Below are 20,109 nucleotides of genomic sequence, written 5' to 3'. Positions count from 1 at the left end.
AGAAAGTGGCCAGGCTCCTCATTAGTTAGTGAATGAATGCCCCACTGCCACACAGACACTTGTCTCTGTCCCCCAATCACGCTATTGATGTCCTGGACCCCTGCCTATCTAGCAAGGACATCAGGCAACAACCACAGGTTGAGCCAAAGAAGAGAGGTGGAACTTCAAACAGAGCGAGGCTGTCGAGGAGTGACAGGGAGAGTGGAAGGTTTTCCCTGCATCTAGACCACAGCAGGCCGGCCATTCCGCCTGGGGCTGCCAGGCCTGTGGAAGAGGGCCATGAGGGTATTTTCTAAGCACTGTGTCCTTACAAGTGTCGGGTCGGAAGGAAGCTATAATGGTGAGGCAATTGTGACATGTACTGGATGGAGGGTAGAAACTCTTTTCAGACACATTTCTAAGCATAACAACTTGGATGGAGTCACCTGCTGAGAACTGGTGGCCACTGAAGAGACCCTGCCTGAGAATGCTTGTCAGTTTGACAAAAGAAAGAATTTTCAAAAAAAAAAATTTTTGTATTATTTATTACTAGAGTTCCAGTGCATGAAATTTGTGCACTGGAGGGGGGAGAGGGTGTCCCTCAGCCAAGTCTGCACCCTCTTTAATCTGGGACTCCTCGGGGGAATGTCTGACTGCCGGTTTAGGATCAGGCCTAAACTGGCAGTCAAACATCCCCCTCACAATCTGGGACTGCTGGCTCCTAACCACTCGCCTGTCTGCCTGCCAGATTGCCCCTAACCGCTTCTGCCTGCCAGCCTGATCACTCCCTAACCGCACCCCTGCCAGCCTGATTGACGCCTAACTGCTCCCCTGCTGGCCTGATGGCCCCCAACTGCCCTCCCCTGCAGGCCATCTTGTGATGACGTGGGGGTGGCCATCTTGTGATGACGCGAGGGAGCAAGGGCCACCTAGGCTTTTATTAGTATAGATGTGGCACTTATATACAGGCACTCTTCTAAGTGTTTTATGTGCATTGACTTACATTCCCCACAACGACTCTGAGAGGAGCTGCTATCTCCATTTTACAGATGTGGAAACTGAGGCTCAGGGGTTGAGTGGCTTACCCAGGCCACGTAGCCACAAGCAGCATTCGGGGCTTTGAGCTCAGGCAGCCTCCCTTTGGAGCCTACATCTTAACCACTAGTTATGTTGCCTTAAGAAGCCCATGTGTTGTGTGTGCCTTAACCTAATTAGGGAGCCTGGCTTTTTTCAGCACAAAGTAGGGCTCTTTGTCAATTCTTTGCCTGAGCAGATGGGCTGATGCCATGAACCATCACTCTGCTTTGGAAAAACTGCTGCTTCTAAGAATCATCTATTTAGAAAATTGTTTCAGGGTTGACACTTCTGTCCTCAAACCAGTTTATTTTTCTCCGTTTTCCTGAATTGTGTATATAATAATTACATACACATGCTATATATACCCATGAGTATATATCAAGAAACAGAAATGTATGTTGGCATCTCTAACTCAGAATATTTTGACTAATGGGTGTGTAAAAGATAATATAAATAGCTTGTGGAATTAAACAGTAAACACAGGGAGAATTTCCTGCCTAACTCAAGAAACACAACAATCCCCATAAATACAACTACTGGCACTTAAATAAATAAAAGAGAAGAGTAAACACAAGGCCTAGGACTTAACTGGGTAGCTATTTGCTGTTGCCAGATGTTGAGCTATGGACTGACATTAGGTATCAATGCGCAGAGCAATTATAATTGCAATAAGCCACCTGCGGACACAGGGCATTGGTATATATTGAGCAGGAGTGGACATTGCCACAGCTGGATATTTTCCCTTTGTGGATATCTGCCATTGATGAGAGCTGTCATTGATGGACAGGAGGTGTTCTTTTTAAAATTCTTTATTGTTGACACATTGCATATGTCTCCTTTTCCCCCCATTGACCTCCCCTGCCCGCTCCCGCCCCCCTCCCCGTGATGGACATGAGGTATTGATAAACATTTGTTGTCCATGGACATTTGCTCCCTAGTAGACATTAGCCAACACATAACATTAAGCTTTGATGGGCAAAGTCCTATTAGCCTATGATGAAGTCTATTGTCTGGTGGACATTAAGTATGAGCAGAGGGTAGACTTCTGGCAGTCTTGTTCAGAGAAACATTCTACGAGCTGGCTTAGAGACAAGTGGTGGGTGTCAGTTCCTATATCTCCATCTGCCCTCTCTCTGAAAGCCTGTTGACCATGGCAATTTGGGGGAAATCGGGAGGTGGTGTGGTAACACCCATGGAGGAAAACTCCTGGGTTTTAAAGATCTAATCAGCTCCCTGAGCTACAGAGGGATTGGGCTTCACACAGAACCACAAGCTCTCATCTGCTGTTCTGCCCAACACTGGGTGATTGTCCCTTCTGTTTCTGTAAATGGTGTGACTTAAGCACACTAGGGCTGGCTTCATGGGCAGTGGGACCTTAGAGGGGCCCTGCACTTGATTTAATGCTCAGCTTCTGCCATTTTGAAATTCTTAATAATTTTTGAACAAGAAGCCCCACATATTCATTTTGTACTGGGTCCCACAAATGATGCAGCCAGTTCTGAAACGGAGAGTCCCGGCCACCTGCCGTGTGCATGCAGGCTGCGCCTCTCTGGGCCTCACTCTCCCCATCTGTGATATGGGGCTGGGAGGGCAAGGACTTTGATCTTTGGCTTTTTATGCTCTAGGATCTAGAAATAATGATGTGATTAGAGATATGCAAAGCCTCATAACTTCCCCAATTTGTTTTCAACAGTAAAATAAATGGAATCCCAGTGTTCTTTGGTCTTACAGAGGATCTCTGTCCTCTCTGTGTACTGCTGTCCGGGCCACTGAGGTGGGACAGGCAAGTGCGAGGGACGCACCATCTGACAGATGGAGCCAGGCCCAGGCTGGTTTCCTCATCTGTATGTTGACAATAATCCTGATGGCAGTTATCAGGAGGAGGAAATGATAGTATGTACACAAAGTTGGAGAAACGTGCGCTCAGTAAATGGCAGCTGTATTATTAATGACATGCAAGGAAATGCTGGTCATCCAGCCTATACCATGATGGCAAATTGTATCTTAGTTGTTTTGCCATCTCTAAAACTCAGCTGACATGTGCATTAAAGGCCCATTCCATGTTAGGCACACAGAGCAAAGATCCTGTGGATTAGAGTATTGTTCTGCAATTCTAAATTGTAAGCTTCTATGAAATTGTCCAGTTCTGAGTCAGTTATCAAAATGTGAGTCTTAGACTATACGGTTCTGTAATCTAATTCATGACCCTATGATAGAATGAGGGAGTTCCAGAACAAGAACTTAGGGAGTATCTGCTTTGAGCCATGCATTGAGCTCAGTTCTTTACAAATGTTACTCGATTTACTCTCCATACAATCCTGGGGAGGGAAACATTTTCATCCCCACTTTCCAGGCCCGTCCAGGTAAAGTGACTTGGTCAAAGCCACACAACTGGTTTGGGATGGACCCAGGATCTTACCCTGTTCTGTGAACGCCAGTGGAAGCTTTGCACTTATCTTTATAATTCTGTAAGATTTTAATGACCCCATTCTTTTCTTTGTAACTTTTTAAAAAAATCTTTATTGTTGAAAGTATTACATATGTCCCCTTATTTCCCCCATTGACCCCTTCTAGCCCACCCTCCCCCACCCCCACCCCAGGCCTCCACCACCCTATTGTCTGTGTCCATGGGTTATGCATATATGCATTTTCTTTGGTTGATCACTTCCCACCCACCCACCTCCCCTCTGAGATTCCATGCTCCCATGTCTCTGGATCCACTCCATTCGTCAGTTTATTTTGTTCATTAGATTCCACATACGAGATAATGCGATACTTGTCTTTCTCTGACTGGTTCATTTCACTTAGCATAATACTCTCCAGGTCCCTCCATCCTGAATGACCCCATTCTTAACCCCAGGATTCCAGGAGGGCAGATACGGCAGGATGAAAGCAGTCTACCTAGGGGAAGGTGAGGCAGGCTGCACAAACTGCACAGGCCCACTTTGGCCTTGCTCCCACGACCCCCACGGACCTGGGGTGTCTGGCCACACACACCCACAAGGTGGCGTTGCGGGCCGGGAGCCTTTGGAGGGCCTGGGGACAGGGACGCCTGTGGGGCTTCTGCCCTCCCAGAGGCCAGGGCTGGGCGTACAGGATAATGACCCCACAGGAAGGAGGACCCTGCACCATGTGGTGGCATCTGCACCCTCCCACTACAGCTGTCTCAGGGCGGAAATGACCTGCCTCAGTGCTCCTCTTCTCCTGTGGGAGCCCCAGCACCCCCTTCTGCCTTCAGCACCCCTTTGTCCCTATCTCTAAAACCCCTGTGTTCCATGTCCCTCTCTCAAGTGCTCCTTCCTCAAGCAGGGCTTTGGGAGGGCCCAGACCCACTGGGTGAAAGTCCCAGAGATCTTTCCCCAACCCTGCATTTGAAATCTCTCTAATCCAGGGAATGCAGAAGGGGTGGAGAACCAATCGGAGAACTCTAAGGGCCGGGGTCTTACTCTCACAACACCCGCCTCTCATGCCTCAGCCCTTTCATATTGACCATGGTGCCAGCCTTGGGTTCCTGTGTGTGTGTGGTGGTGGGGGGTGGGGGGGAAGGAAGGTTGAGTGACAAGATGGGCAAGCTCCCCACCCATACCTGTGACCTGCATGTTCTGGGTTCTGTGCATTGCTCACCTATAACCCCTCCCAAGTGCCAGCCCCTTCTTTCCAGGCCCACTTGTCCTTCTCAGCTGTGGATGGATGAGCCTCCTCCAGGAAGCCTTTCGAATCCATCCACAGGGCTCACAGCTCCCAGTGCTGTTTAGTTAGGTGTCCTCTTACCCCCTCCCATCCCAGGGAACCAGAGAATGTGAGACTCCTTAGGGCAGAGATGGGGTGACTGTGGTTGTTGGAGATGATGGTGATGGATATTCCTGCAGACCTTGGCCAATTAGAAGGAAGGATTTGCTGACAGTAGAGCCACTCAGATGAGCTGGAAATGAGCTCCCCTGTCACTGGAAGTGCACAGAGGAGTTAGCACAGCAGTGAAATGACAGGAAGGAACAAAGTACTGTTGGAGCTCAGAGGAGGGAGGCGGAGGGACCTCAGGTAAAACTTCTGAAGGAGGTGAGACAGGAACTGGGTCTATTAGCATGGGGAGGAGTTGAGAGGTAGAGAGGAGGGCAAGGGCAAGGTCTCAGAGTAACCGTCTGAGCAAAGGCAGAGGCGTGTGAGTTCATGGGAGAGGGGAGATAAGGTGGACAGGGTGCAAGCTGCAGTAGGTGCAACCCACCCCCGAGTAATCCCCCCATGTCACCTCTCTTTCCTATTGGGCTTTTCAGGAAGAACACACTCCCCAGGGCAAAGCTGGTGCTGATTCATCCTGTGGCCCCAGGGCCCAGTCCAGGCAATATGAGTGGACACTGGTCGAGTGATGGAAAGAGGGATTCTTTCTAACGTTTATTGAACCAAGGACTAGTTAGGTGCCAGGTGGGGCCGGTGGGGGACAGAGCTCTCACTGTCCTGCGGTGTCTTTGTGGGACCAGCCCCCTGTTGCCCACATGGCCACGGATGGCTGGCTTCCACCCAACACCTCCTTCCCCAACATACCCCCAGGACACACTCTTACGAAAGTGAACAAATGCATCTCTTTTTCTTTTACAAATGACACTTTGCATCCCCTGCCAGCAGGGGTGGGGGTGGGGAACGGGTTAAAGGTGACAGTCCATAAAAAAGACAACATCACAACATCTAGAAAACGAGCCTAAGGAAAGAGCCAGGGCTGGGAGGCTGAGATGCCACCCTGGTGGGGGAACATAAAACTGGGTGGGGACTGCCTGCCTCCTTCTGCTGCACTCACAGTAGGGGAGGTGGGCTGTGGGCTCTGGGCCAGTGGGGGCTGAATCTGGGAGGCCTGTCCTGGCTTGTGGCAGGGGGATTGGGGGGGACTCCAGGACTGCATCAACATCTTGGGGGAGCATCTAGGAACAGGGCCTGAAGGATCAATGGGTAGGTTTCCAATCTTGATGCTGGGGGACCCCACCCGAGTGGGAAACTGGCAGGGCTGGGACTGGCATGCCTGATGCTTCCAGAAGCTCTGATAGGTGAAGTGACAGGCCGGGCATCGCAGCTGGTCAGTGGGCCAGAGTCCTATCTCCCCGGGATGACAGGAAATGGGTGCCAATGGTAGGATGTGGGTCTTGGCAGCAAAGGGGAGCCCAGAAAGGGGAGAGGGAGACCATGATTTAGAGAAGACAGCAAAGTGCAAAGGGGCCTGGCTGGGAGGCAGTCATGCCTCTGCGCGGCAGTACCTCAGATTACCAATTTTCCTCTCTGAGCCTCAGTTCTCCCATCGGCCACATGAGGAGGTGGGCACCCCCCAGTCCTTTTGTAACTAAAGTTCTACCCAGGGCTCCAGGGGAACAGAAAAGGATAAAGTGGGCCCCATGTGCCCGGAGCAAAAGAAACCCATGCCCCTGAGTGGCTGGACCATGGGCCCAAGGGGGCACTCAGCCATGGACCTGACCTCTGACCTTCCTCATAGTCAGGTTGGCCCAGGCCTGAGGGAAGGCACTTGGGGGTCGAGTGGGGGAGGACAGCAGCGGGCAGCTGGGTAGTTTGGCATCAAAGACCCCCTGCTTATGGTGTGGGGGCAATACAGACAAAGGGCAAGGCTTTCCTCCTGGGTGTTGTCCCAGGTCCAAAGCCTCTTCTCAGTCCACAGCTGTCTTTCGATGCTGCTGCCATACAGGCTTGCAGAGTCCCCACTGGCATTGGCACATTCAAATATAAATTACCCAGGACCTGAGTCAGTCCGGGCAGCAGTCTGTCGTGTGGCCCAGGGCCACACCATTTGTCACAAGATGCTGAGGCCCCTGGAAGCCCTGGAAGCCAGTTCCCCAATGTCTATGCATTGCAGAGCCACCTTGGGGCTGGAGCCAGGCTGCCGGGGGTAGGCACCCTCCCGTACCAGGCGCCGGCACTTCATGCCCTGGCCCACACTGACGCTCTGCAGCGCTGGGAGGTGGAGGAGCACCGTCTCAGGTGGGGGCACCAGGCTTGTGCCCGACAGGTCCAGCTCCTGCAGGGAGCCCAGGCCTGAGAACACCTCCGCTCCTGCCCACTTGAGCTTGGGGTTGCCTGACAGGTCTAGGACCTGCAGGCTGTGCAGCTCATGAAAACCATAGGGTGCCAGTTGGGGGAGACCCTGCAGGCTGCCCAGCGACAGGTGTGTCAGGCCAGCCAGTCCTGTGAAGGCACCTGGGCCGATGGCGGCCAGTGGGTTCCCATCCAGGCTCAGGTAGCGCAGGGGCAAGTCCCGGAGGCTGGGCACAGTGCGGAGCCGGTTCCAGGCCAGGTTCAGGCTCTGAATGGTGGGCGTGGGCAGGCTGGCCCCAGCGGGGTGGGGCACGAGGCGGTGGATGTGGTTGTGGGAGAGGTCCACGTGCAGCGCTCGGCCCTGGCCGTGGGTGGTGAAGGCGGACACCGGGACCTCACGGAGCCGGTTGTAGCTGAGGTTCACCTCACTCAGGGGCGAGCTGGTGAAGCTGTCTGCAGGCAGGGCTGCCAGGCCATTATGGCTGAGGTCAAGCGACTCCAGATAGCGAAGGCGGGAGAAGGCGGTGGGCGAGATGCTGGTGAGCAGGTTATGGCTGAGATCCAGGCCGGCCAGGGTGGTATAGCCTGGCCCTGCCAACACCGACTCGTTCACAGTCTCCAGCCGGTTGGAGGACAGGTCCAGGTGGGCTGTGTCCAGAGGGATGGGCACAGGCACGATGTGGGGGCCAAGGCCACTGCAATCCACTCGTGTCAGGCTGAAGCTGTCGAAGAGGCCGAAGGTCTCCACCTCACACTGGCACCCGGGGAAGCATGGCCGGGTCGTCTGGACCCAGCTCACGGCCAGCAACAGCAGCAGGGGCAGCAGTGGGGGCCACAGCATGGTCGGCGCTAGAAAGAGAGCCATAGGTGAGGGTGGACAGCAGGCACCCCATACCAGATGGTACTAACCCCGCCCCAACAGACACCAGCCAAAGTGTCTAGGCACAGCTGAAAGTTACCACCAGCACCCTGCCTTCCCAAGATTCTTTCCCTGAATACTCCTCCTATAATTCCTTGTCCCTGTTCTTCTCAGGCCTCGCTCTCCCCATCTGTATGGTAAAGGGGGTTAGGCCTGATTCGTGGATTATTAAAATATATATTTTTTATTGATTTCAGAGAGGAAGGGAGAGGGAGAGATAGAAACATCAATGATGAGAGAGAATCATTGATTGGCTGCCTCCTGCACGCCCCCTACTGCGGATGGAGCCAGAAACCTGGGCATGTGCCCTGACCGGGAATCAAACCCTGACCTGCTGGTTCCTAGGTCGACGCTCAACCACTGAGCCACGCTGGCTGGACCAGATTGGTGGATTTTAAACTGCAAGCAGCAGAACTCCTTCTTAAACATTATCAGATGAAAGTGGGCCTGTTCTGGCTGAAGTGAGGGTTGGGGCCTAGAGCCCTCCATGCCTGCTCACCATCTCTGCCGTAGGAGGTTAAGGAACCCAGCTGGAAACCCACTGGACTAGGTGGCTCTTTAGCTGGCCTCCAGAGCTCGGACGTTCCAGGGCCCTGGGCTGGTCTCAATCCAGGCCCTATAGGGAGGGGCTCACAGCTCAGGGGTTGGGGTCAGGGTGTTCCATTCACCTGTGCTGAGCATGTGCCCGGTGCTGTGCCAGCTGCCACACAGACTGGCTTGACCCTCACAATCACAAAAATTGTCATCGCTTCATGAAGAGGGAATTGAGACCTAGAGAGGGTTCAGAAAGTCATGCATGGCCACAAGTGACTGGGAGGGGAACTAGATGGAGCAGAGGAAGCATGGCTCACTGTCACGGTTTGGCAGTGGCTGAGCCATGCCCAAGACCCACACACCAGCCTCCCAGATGGGAGCCTCTCCCTGCAGGGACTGGCCCCACCTCACCTCTTTTGTGGATGACAATGGATGAGTCTACAGTCCTAAGCCCCCTCGCCTGGCCTATCCTCCAGAGGCAGGAGCCTTCATTCTGCTATATAGATAGTTAGGCAACAAGAGCAGAGCAAGGATGCTGGGCCAGGTACAGGAGCTCACCAGGGCAGAAAGCCCCGGATGCCTAGCAAGGGGCAAAACTAGAAAGACAAGAACCTCGTCCCCAGGGTAACCTTCCTCCCCCAGCATATCGCTGGTCCTGGGGTTTGGACCCCCTGACCTTTTCCTGCCTACGATAACATCTAGGCCTCAGTTGTATTTCAGCCCAGAAAAGCAGCAAAACTAGACAAGTGACACAGCGGCTGCCTCAGGACCAGCTACATTGACTAGTGACCCCCTGCCTTGACACCCACCAATCAATGGAGACCATGACCCTGAAAGAGCACACCTGGAAAGCTGATGAATATTCTTTTGAGGCCTTCCCCTGAAACCTCCCCTAAGATTTCCACCTGCAAAAGAGGAATAAACACGTTCGGAATGAAGAACCCCGGGTACGCCACTGCCCCCCAGGGGAGCATGCCCACACCCTTTCCTTCCCCCTTCTTTCCACTAAGGGACCCCAGGAGACTTGCAGTCAGGGGAGCAGTGGGCGGCAGTGACTCGTCCTGGACTAACCCCCTGAGCCTGTCTCCAAGCCCCTTTTTTCTCTGACTTCCCAGTGAGCCAAAGCAGCCCAGCCTAGGCTCTCCTGGTGCTTCTCCTATGCCCCTTTTTGTTTCGCTGTCCTAAATATATTTTTGCTGCAGCCAATAAACTCTCACTCACTTCGCTACACTTTGTCTCTGGATTGAAATTGTTCCTTCATCGTTAGACAAATTCTGCCCTGGTGAGTTTCTGTACGTGGCCCATTGTCCTTGCTCTGCTCATGTCTACCAGACTATCTATATAACAAATTCAATTGTAAAGACTTCCAGACGGGCTCTGGGGATACCCGTCCCAAGCCCCTACCCCCAGCTGACACAGCTATTACCCCTCTTTGGCTCTTCCTTTAACCTAGGCAGCTGGGCTGGTTCCCCCATTATACAGATGAAGGAATAGAGGCTCAGACAGGAAAAGGGTTTACCCCGAACTAGTAAAAAGTAGGGCAGGATTAGAACCCAGGTCTGCTCAGTTCCAATTCCTCTATTTTCATCTGCGGCCTCTGGCAGGGCTGTCAGGGAGAGACGAGATCCAAGAGGGGCTTTCCCCAGACACATGTTACATGTTATGATGCAAGCCATGTCCCTCTCCTGGCTTGTCTCCGTCCCTGTACAATTAGCGCGCGGCTGCCACCGGTGCCAGGCACTACATGTTCACTCTTACATTCAATCCTCACACCCACGCACATCTGTCTGCCAAAGCATATGTGTGTGCCCACTGCAGCTCAGCGGTGGTGCTCACGGGAGAATGAGGAAGAGGGCCGAGCAGTGAAGGCGTCTGACTGGACAGTCTGTGGTTATCCCATCCCACCACACAGCAACCACTCAGCCTGGGAGACGGAAGGCACGAAGCCTCACTCCAGCAGGTCTCTTCATCTGGGGTAGCCCTACTCTGCCCCCCTGCTCTGTCTTACCGCCACCATCTCTCCCACTGGCCTTCAGGGAGGGATGGACCAGGGACCTGCCCACCTTCTAGACTGGGGTGGGTGGGGAGGGAGCAGCATGATAGTATTACCAGCCCTCCATGAAACTTTAAAGGGGTAGCTACTTGATCCCCACTGGCTCTGCATGGGGGCAGGACGAAGTGGGGCTCTCCTCCCTTGCTCCCCTAGGGGGGGCCCCTCCTTTCCCACCCCTTTCTATTATAGAGTCCAATTTGAGGATTAAACCCAGCCCAGGTGCATCCTGGGCTTGGTCCCAACTGAGGGAGGATAGAGTGCTCCAATGTCTGGAACCAAAAGGAAAAGAATTAACTTGCTTCAGGCACCTTTTGTTCTCCTGTGTGAGCTTTACCACAGGGGTTCATTACCACTCGGGGCCTCACCTTCCCTGCTAAGCTGATCTGCTCATATCCACTCTTCCTGGGGTTTGAACAAACAACACAGGTACAAAAAAATACCAAGATTACCCTTTGGTTCCCAAAGGTGATTATATAAGGTGCCTATTAAATGCCAAATGGCCTCTCGTGAGCTCCTGCTTATGTAACCGGGAGCCCAAACGCTACCCCTCCAGAGAGGGGACCTCCCATCACCCTCTCCGGGCCTCAGCCCGGTCCTGGGAACCACAAAGCAGTAATTCTTCTCCTGCCCTCCTCACATAAGTTGATTGGCTCTCACTGAAGTGCAATCCAAACTGTGAAGAGCTATGCATGCATGCAAAGTGGTCATCGCTGGGTCACTATAGAAATGGGACTGAGGCAACGGGTGGGGCAGCTGATGTAAAAGGAGCAGGATTGTAAACGAGACCTAGCAGATAACTGCTGGGGGACACTCTCAGGGTGTCCCGGACTGTCCTCGCTCAGCCCTGCACAGCAGACACCCCTCCCTGGGCCCCTGTTCTGTGCCAGGCCTGGACGTTCACCTGGAAAGCGCTGACATTGACAGTCAGAGCCAGACCTCACTATGTGCTAGTGCTGGACACATGTTCTCCCAGACAACCCTCAGTCCCTCAAGGTCAGCAGTCTTATGTCCATTTTAGAGAGGAAGAAGCGAGGATGAGAAAAGGGAGGTGGTGGAGCTGGGAACTGAAGTTGGGCCTTCGTAACCTCGTAATTGGTTTGGTTCCAGTGGAATGTATACTTCTGCGTGTTGCTGGGAAAAGAAGGGGTAGGTGTCCAGAGTCCCAAGGCCAAGCTCTACCTGTAACTGACTGCTGTGATGAGGTAGGTGCCAAGGTTTTTAGTATCAATGGCTCTGGGGCTTTCCTGAGGTCACAGCAGAGCCCAGAGGCCTCTCAGGGGTGTCCCAGGCTGGTGGGGAAAGAGAAGGGAGAAATCCCTGAGAGGCCTCACAACTGTGGGCCCAGAAGTGGGCAAAGGCAGAGGTGTGGGCTGGTGATCTTTGAAAGTTAAGGCACCTGTTCTGCTCTGAGGAAATGTCCCCTTGGGGGTAACATACAGGAGCGCCATCATGGGATTGCCTCAAAGACGCTAGGCTCTGGCACTGCTGCAGGAAACCCCTTAGGAAAGGCTCAGGAGCCACTGGGAGGGCAGGACTTCCCCAAAGGAGAATGAGGGAACATAAGGAAAATTCCTGCTTGCGTCCTAGCCCTTTATAGTTCAAAAGGGCCTTTGCTTTTGATGCTGGGAGGACCCAGATCGGGCGTGCCATCCGTCACTGTAGTGACGAAGCGAGTGTGCAATAACTTGTCCACAGACCCCTGACTCCGGGCCCAGGGCTTTCCTGGCCACTCATGATGGCTGTGGACTCTCCTAGGGATCTTATGGAGTTGGTAAAAAATAATGTTCAGCAGAGTTTGCAACCTCGTGGAGGGGGCTGATGCCATAATGTTAGGTATCATAAGGATAAATTACATGTCTAGGGAAACTATAACTATGCATTAAAAAAACCCAACCCAAATCCTAATTTTAGAAAGGCCAAAAGAAAATATATCAACACAACAGTGGTTTTCTTTAGATAGAACTCTGAGTGATTTAAACATGTCTTAATCTCTCCACATCCCTCTTCATGTCCTCTCTTATGTAAAATAAATAAATAAAAACAATATATACATAAATATATAAATTAAAAAAGAGAGTAGGAAAGGCTCCTAATAGGACTGCCTCATGGCCATCTCTGCTTTCTCTAATCTTGGGTAGCCACAATCTCTGAGCCTCAGTCTCATCGGCAAAATGGGATATTAACAGCCACCTCACATGTGAAGGACAGATACAAAGGGACCCACTGCAGGGGCAGTGGAGGGGGTGAGAAGTGGTGGAATCTGGGTGTACTTTGAATGTGGAGCTGATGGAATTTGCTAGTGGGTTGGATATAGAAGATAAAAGCGAGGAATCCAGACTCCTGAGTTTTTGTCATGAAGAGGAAACAAAATGGTAGAAGGAAGGCACCTAGCGGGGATCCCAGCACAGGGGAAGGGCACAGTGTGGGCTGCCCTGCCTTCCTCCAGACGGGGAGCTGGTGGGGTGGGGATCAGCAGGTGGGCCTGGCCCCTCTCTTCCTCCTTCCTATAGCAAGCATGTCAAAGCTCTCATCAGCACCCTCTTGGAGTCAGTCTTTCCAGGCAGGCCACACTATGCTATTTCTTAACAGGCTGCTGGGTCTGGGAAAGGATGAGTAATGTGAGTTCCTCTTGACAAAACCCACCAGCCTCGGCTCCATGGAGAGGAGATACCTTCACAGAGAGCAAAGGGCCATGGACACCTTGCAGTGCTAACTGGGAAAGTCACTTTCCTTCTCTGGACCAGTTCCTTCAGTTGTGAATCCGAGATGGTAATGAGGGTCCCACTGGTCTCAGAATGGCTGGTTGGGAAGATCAGACTAAGAAGATAAACTCTCCTATAGAGAAATGAGACCCCAACGGGTAGAAGACACATCATGGAAAGACTCTACCTGTACCCATATCCCCTGCAGACATAATCAATCAATCACAGCACCACTCCCTAGGAAATCTGCACAGGGCCTCAGAGCTCTTCTCAACATGGTCTCTCTACCCATTGATTAGAGTTTGCCCTTGAGATGAAAACTGTCATTCTCCGATCAATTCTCTGATTTGAAGGAGTGACAACATGGAACAGGAGTCACCTGCTACACTGAGAAACTTTGGCAAGTGTCTTTCTCTCCCATTTCCTCATCCAAAATGGAGACACCCATCCCTTCCTCAAGGGACTGCTATGAGGACTGGAGATCACAGGGCCAGGATACGGACAGATGTGCAGTCAGTGGGTGCCTGTGTCTCTCCTAGGCTGTATGGTAAAGGAGTCCTCCAGAAAGGGCACCCATGGACCACCCCTTACCTCCTTCACCTCTCTCTGGGGCTGGGGTGGGAAGAGAAGAGGAAGCAACTGGGCAACCGTGCATAGTGACAGGCAGATTCTGGAGGACAGTCATGAACCCCAGTCTTAGTCCCTACTCTGCATGGCCTGTTCACATTTTCAGACAAATCCCCCCCCCCCCCCCCCGCCCCCCGCATCCCCTCACTGAGCCTCAGCTTCTCTACCTCCACATAAGAGGCTAGGTCTAGACAATCTAGCTCTAGTGTTTCAGGATTTCAAAATTTAACAGAAGCATTTACTAAATCTCTATTAAGTACTGGGTGGGGTGGGGATACCAAGTCCTCATAGGGTTACTCACCAGCAGTGGGGACAGGATATCAACTCATGATAAGATCACTAACACTTGCCTTGGACCCAGACCAGGACTCCAGGCCCAGGTCCACCACTATCTGTGTGACCTTTGCAGTTCTCTTCATTTCCTTGAGCCTCGGTTTTGGCACCTGTGTAACAGTATTAATTCTGCCTCCCTCTGGGAGCTATGATCTGCTGTCTGGAGCAAAGAAAAGGCAGACAGGTGGTCACCAAAGGGATCTTTGGCCCAGATACATCATTTCTTTTCCAAACCCTGACATGTGGATAAAATCCACTCACTGATAAGCTAGGTTACAGAACACAGGGGCAAGAGGACAAGGTTTAGAAATTGTGCCCAACCTTGGTTATTCCTTGTGGGGCTCACTGTGACTAAGGAAAGTTTGCTGATGGCCTGTGAGGTCAAAAGAGTAATGGTGTGGCCCTAACAGGCTCCAGGCCAGTCTCCCACTGTGACACTCCAGGCCTTCCTTGCTAGAGAGCCTCTACAACAAGTCTGGCTACATCACTTCTCTTCTCAAAAACCTCTTGACTTCTACTTTTACCATCAGAAAAAATAAAAAGAAAAAAGAAAAAAAAAAGTTCTCTCTAGCATGGAGAGAGCACAAGTTGTCCCCACCTAAATCCCTCCCCCGGCTGAGCCCCCATCTTCAGTTGAACCTACTGTGATGGCGACAGCCACTGAACAAGTCAGCCTCTGCTTACACTTCCCTAGACCTAGGGCTGGGGAGCTAGAAGGCCCCTCAGGGAGTAACTGAGGCACAGAGAGGGGCAGTGATGGCAGGGAAATAGACCCAGGACCTAGGTCCTGATGCCTCATACTGCTGCCAGCATCGTCTGCATCCACCCAGCCTATCCTGGCCCTGCCAGTGGAACAAAGCCCGTTCTGTCCACTCAGGCTTCCAGGCCACCCCTCCCCTCCCTTCCTTGCTCCCCGGGCCCGTCGCACCACACTTTGAGCACACCTCTCAGACACATACTGAGCAAATTCTCTGTCATTAGTTATTGAGCTGCCCGTTTCTTGACATGAAGTGTGAGTAACTTGGAGCAGTGACCCTGCCTTCTTCACCTGTTCATCCCTTCCCCCACCTGAGGCCAGAGCCAGGCCTGGCGGCCAACACTGCTGGATAAACAAAGAGCCCAGCAGTTAAGAGTCAACTGCTGGACTCAGATCTGAATGCAGCTCTGTATCTACTGGCCTCAGAAAAGTCTCAGTCTGGTTCAGTCTCACGTCCCTAGCAGGGATCGCTACGCGGGTTGGTGAAGCAGTAGGGAACAGTGTGTGAAGCATTCAGCTCACTATCTGCCACACGTGAAGGGCTCCGAGCACGGTGGGCAGTGATGGTGATGATTACTAAGCTTCCTAATGACAATGGCAGGGTCATTTTTCTTTATGGTCCTCCATACCCAAGAATCCAACTCAGTGCCAGGCACCCGGCAGGTCTGTGACTGTTGTGCCAACGTTCTCAGTCACTGTGTTGGTGTCTGCTGCCAAGGCCTCAAGCTCCCTCCTCTGAGACCTCTCTGGGGTTAGGAGTTCTGGCTCGGTCCCCTTGGCCCCAGCTGCCTGCCTCTGGCGCTGCAACACAGCATCTCTGGCCCATAGATTTGCCAGCTCCTCACCACCGCTTCAAGAGGGAGCCCCTGGCACAGGAACCAGTTGGGCAGGGAGCTGAGCCTCAGGCTGGACCAGAGCCCCAGCACCGACCCCAGCTGCTCCTAGGTGCCTATCTGCCTCCCACCCTCCTGAGCTCACTCAAGCTGACGCCAATGAAATTCCCAGGTGAAACTTCCACTAACATCCTGCCCCACAACCATTTAGTCAGCTTTGGAAACTCAAGGCAAAAAGAATTCCAGGGCCAACTCCTGGAGCCTTGAGGGCTGGCTCTCCCAACAGAACCATTAATGCCGCCCATCTGTACAAACATATCAGCTCACTATGCACTTCTACACCAGCACCTCGTGTCTGCCTCAAAACAACCTATGACCGTTGGGATTCCTGGCAGTTGGGCAGTAGAGGAACAGGTCCCAACCCCAGAGATCTCAGCTCCAAATCCAGTGATTCTTACACCATGTGCCTCAAGGTATAAATGGGCCCATGTGGATGACAGCAACTGATCATGCTGAACTACATGTACCTGTCTGTCCTCCTGTGTGCAGGGATGGGCTTAGATCCACTTTTATGTCCTTGGGGCTGAGCACTGGTCTTGTCACACAGTGGGTACTATATGAATACTATCACCTCACCTAAGGACTCAGCCTCGGGTCTGGCACACATTTGTGCTCACTGAATGTGGGTTCTTGCCCCCTAATCAGTGGTTTCGGGGACCAGGAAAGAAAAAGAAGTTCTGACACCAGCAGATCTGAAGGCCAGGCGAGGCAAAGGATAGACCCTGAGGCCTTAGATTCTTTCTCAATGCACCTTTCCTGGACCCCTCTGGGCTCTACCAGGAAACTGGTAAGTGGGTTTGGAAAGGTCTCAGAGGTCAAAGAAGGCTGAAGAAGTTGTGTTTCCTGTGACAGAATGAGGACAAAATGAGAATCAGCAGCTATCCCTGGGTGGGTGGGTCAGTGTCTTCTGCCTCCCTCACTCCCAGGCCAGGCAGTCACCCACCCTGCCCCAAGTCAGGAGGCCTCCAGGCCCGGACTGTTGAAATGGCCTTCTTCCTGGTCTCCTGCCACTAGTGGTCAGCCTTGCTGGGCACAAGAGTACAATCCCAACAGATTAAGACCCTACCACTGCTCCCTGTTTAAAACCCATTCCACAAAGAGAGTTTATCAGCCTAGAGGCCTATCTTGTTCCCAGGGCCCTACACCTTTGCACAGGCCGTTTCCTCTGAGGAAGATGTCAGAGATGGCCTTCTTTTCTTTGTCTACTATGCAAACACTCACGCATGGGATTCCAAAGCCACCTCCTCTATGAGGCCTTCTCAATTTAATCTGCCCTCATCTGGCAAAAGGTCACCTTTCCCTGGGTTTCCATGGCCCCTGAGCCATCTGTCAAGTTATGACACACTTCTTGTCTGCGGCCATCTCCGAATGTGACTGTGTCCAGCTCCTCTCCTGCATGGGCCTGGCCACATGTAGGAGGATAAACCAGGAAAAAGGAATACCCTGGACAGAAAGCTTCCCTCTGCTTGGAGAGGCTAACAATTCACCCAAGCTTGCAGGGAACTAAGGACTTCACCAGGTGGTGAAATCAGGTGTAGGCAGAGTAGATGCTGTCTCTGTCTTCTTCTATCAGTGCAATTCAACAAATATCTGCATAAGGTAATACAGACTACAAACCTCTTCTTGTTTTATTAGCACATGTCACTCATTATCCTAGTTAACATTCACAACAGATCAGTGAGACAGGAATTCCTATCCTCCTTTGAAGGCCGAGAAGACTGACAACCAGAAAGGTCAATTACTTGCCCAAAGCCACAGAGCTAGGAAACAATGGACAAGTAAAATCCAGGTCCTTCTGACTCGAAGGGGCTGGAGCCCTCAGCAGTCTCCAGATTGATCTCCCAGTCTCCATCATCACCAACAGGCCAAAGGAAGGTTTCTTAGAATTACCAATCCCACCCTGTCATGCCTGCTTAAACCCAGCAGCTCTCTACTGCCTGCCTACAGGTTCAAATCCCTGTAGGATTTGGCCCCTGCCTTTCCTCCCAGCCTCAAGTTGAATTCTAACCCGCCTCCAACACCGCCCTCCCTCCACCCCTAATGTTGACCACCTCTGAGCTGTTATCAGAACACACAGAGCCTTGCAGTACTGTACTCTCTCTGGGAGACCCTTCCTACTACGTACCTCCAGAGTGTATTCACCTGGCTTCCCCAGCTGGTTGCGTTCCAGCCTTTGGTTCCTGGGGTCCAGATGCTCCTGGCCTACCTCACCGTATCCCCCCCTAGGCCACCTCCTCTCTCCCCCTTCAAAAGAGCAAATTAGTGCCTGGGAACTGCTCCTGTCAGAATGAAGGGATGTGTGAAAAACATCAAAGTATTTCCAGGTTCTGGGGTGTCCGCCAGTTAGCCAGACAGGAAGGGAGGAGAGAGGCTGTCAACACCTCTTTCCAGAGGGGAAACTGAGGCTCAGAGAGGGAAAGGAAAGTGCCCACAGTGGCCTTCTTCCCACGTGAGTGGCTTGTGCCCCTCCTTCATGTCTGCGGCATCAGGCAAAAATTCCAGGCTTAAGACCTGGGGCAGGGTCGGGGGTGGGGAAGGTGTTAGGGTTATCTTTGCCACTCGGGATCAAAAGGGATCAAAAGCGTAGCAGGCTCGGCCTGAGCCCTCCCTCTGAGGCCAGACTTGGGCTCTGCAAGCCTGGACTTCTCCGAAGGGTAGAGCACGAAGGGAGGAAGATGGGAGAGGTTCCTGGGACACCTCCTCGCCCAGGCCAGGGGGACGGCAGGGCCCTGAGGCTTTGCTGGTCATCCCGACCAAACGTTGGGCACCACAGGGAGTGCTCTCACCGTCATCCACAACAGGCTGACCAACTTGCCCAGGGCCGTACTGTGGGCCAGTGGCGGGCCCATTCGGAACCAGTACGTGCACGGTTCCTAACTCCCCACAGTTCAACTGGGGGTCTTGGAGCCAGGGCCTCGGGCAGGGCCGGGTCACCTTCTCACCTCGGGATTCCAAGGCTGGTCCTCCCGCCCCGGGGCAGGATGCAAACGGAGGGCGGATCTGGGAGTCGGGGCTGGGGCTGCCCCTCTGCCCGGCAGACACGTCTCTCTCGCTCTCACACACACTCTCCGAGGAGCGCGGCGGGCCACGGCAGCTGCCCTCTCCTTTCTCCTCCCCTCCCCTCCCCTCCTCGGCTCCCGGCCGGGACCCCGGGCCCGCGCCTCCCTCTCTCCCCCTCGCCGGTTCCCCACGGATGTCCCGCACGTTCCTCACGCCCAGGCTCACCGACCCCAGAAGAAAGAGGGGAAGGCTGCCAGCGCCCCCGCCCAGCTTGGGCGGAGAGGAGGACGAGGCTGTTGCCCGAGGAACCGGGAGAAAAGTTTGAAGCCAAGTCGGGGCCCCCGCGGACGGCAGGGGAGCGCGGAGTTGGGGGCGGTGTCTGGCTCCGCGCACACGCTCTCCACGGACACCCAAACCAGACACGTCGACAGGCACAGACCGCGTACGCGGACACTCAACGATGCGCCCACCAACACCCACCACCAAACGCGGGCCCCCGAAACCTGGACACAGGCGCGACACGGTCACGCAGAGCCACGAACACACAAGAGCGCAGGCAGATGCACGTCCCCAGACTCCAATCCACAAAGGCCCGCAAACGCGAGATGCACGTGTCCGCACAAAGACCCCGGAGCGCGGGCCCGCGCCCCCGGCCCGAGCCTTTGTCTCTCTGGAGCCCTCTCCCCCGGGTCTGGGCTCCCCACTCCCGCCGATCCCCGGGCGGCCGGCGGCCGCTGCCGACACCCCGGGTCCAGGAAAAGTTAGGAGGCCCGATCCCTGCCCTGGTGTCCAGCGCCGCCACCCGCCGGATGGAGCGGCCAGGTTGGGGTCGGGGGCTCCAGACTTTGGCCCGCATCGCGGGCTCCCGCTTCCACCCGGGGACCCGCACCCACCTGGACGCGGGTCTGTACAGATGAGCCTAGAGTTCTGGGTGCATCGCGAGGCTCAGAGCCCTTCCTGCACTCGGCCGGCGCTTTTCCCGGTGCCGCGCGTCCCGCCCCCCGGTCCCCGCCCGCCCGCCCGCCCGCCGCGGGGCGAACCCTTCGCCCGCCAGACGCCCAGTGGCGGCTCCAGCCGGCGGCCGCGAGACTTAGGGAGCGTGGCCAAAGTGCGGGCCTTTCCTGGAGTGCTCCCCGCCTCCGGTTCGCCCGCGGAGCCCGCGCCGAGCCCGGGTTCCACCCTAGGGAGCGTCTCCAAAGTGCGTACGT

General features: G+C 53.8%; 1 protein-coding gene across 4 annotated transcripts; it reads right to left on the bottom strand.

Annotated features, from left to right (window-relative positions):
• Positions 1–3,667: 3,667 nt before the first annotated feature.
• Positions 3,668–19,878, bottom strand: TSKU (tsukushi, small leucine rich proteoglycan). 4 transcript variants are annotated; one of them, XM_070425666.1, is made up of 4 exons: positions 19,795–19,833; positions 14,220–14,411; positions 8,671–8,773; positions 3,668–7,932 (listed from the first exon to the last, which is right to left on the bottom strand). In XM_070425666.1, exons 3-4 carry the CDS (start codon positions 8,681–8,683, stop codon positions 6,842–6,844), a joined length of 1,104 nt encoding a protein of 367 aa, XP_070281767.1. In that variant the 5' UTR covers positions 8,684–8,773; positions 14,220–14,411; positions 19,795–19,833; the 3' UTR covers positions 3,668–6,841. The 4 variants fall into 4 exon arrangements, with proteins under 4 accessions (XP_070281767.1, XP_070281769.1, XP_070281768.1 ...); XM_070425668.1 differs by lacking the exon at positions 8,671–8,773; XM_070425667.1 differs by lacking the exons at positions 8,671–8,773; positions 14,220–14,411 and having other exon boundaries at positions 19,795–19,878.
• Positions 19,879–20,109: the final 231 nt, after the last annotated feature.

The sequence above is a fragment of the Myotis yumanensis genome, unplaced genomic scaffold, assembly GCF_028538775.1.
Source record: "Myotis yumanensis isolate MYYU_CA2020_CCGP unplaced genomic scaffold, mMyoYum1.0.hap1 SCAF_10, whole genome shotgun sequence".
Classification (NCBI taxonomy): Eukaryota; Metazoa; Chordata; class Mammalia; order Chiroptera; family Vespertilionidae; genus Myotis; species Myotis yumanensis.
The sequence above is the reverse complement of the archived record's forward strand: the minus strand, read 5'-3'. Positions and strand labels throughout refer to the sequence as shown.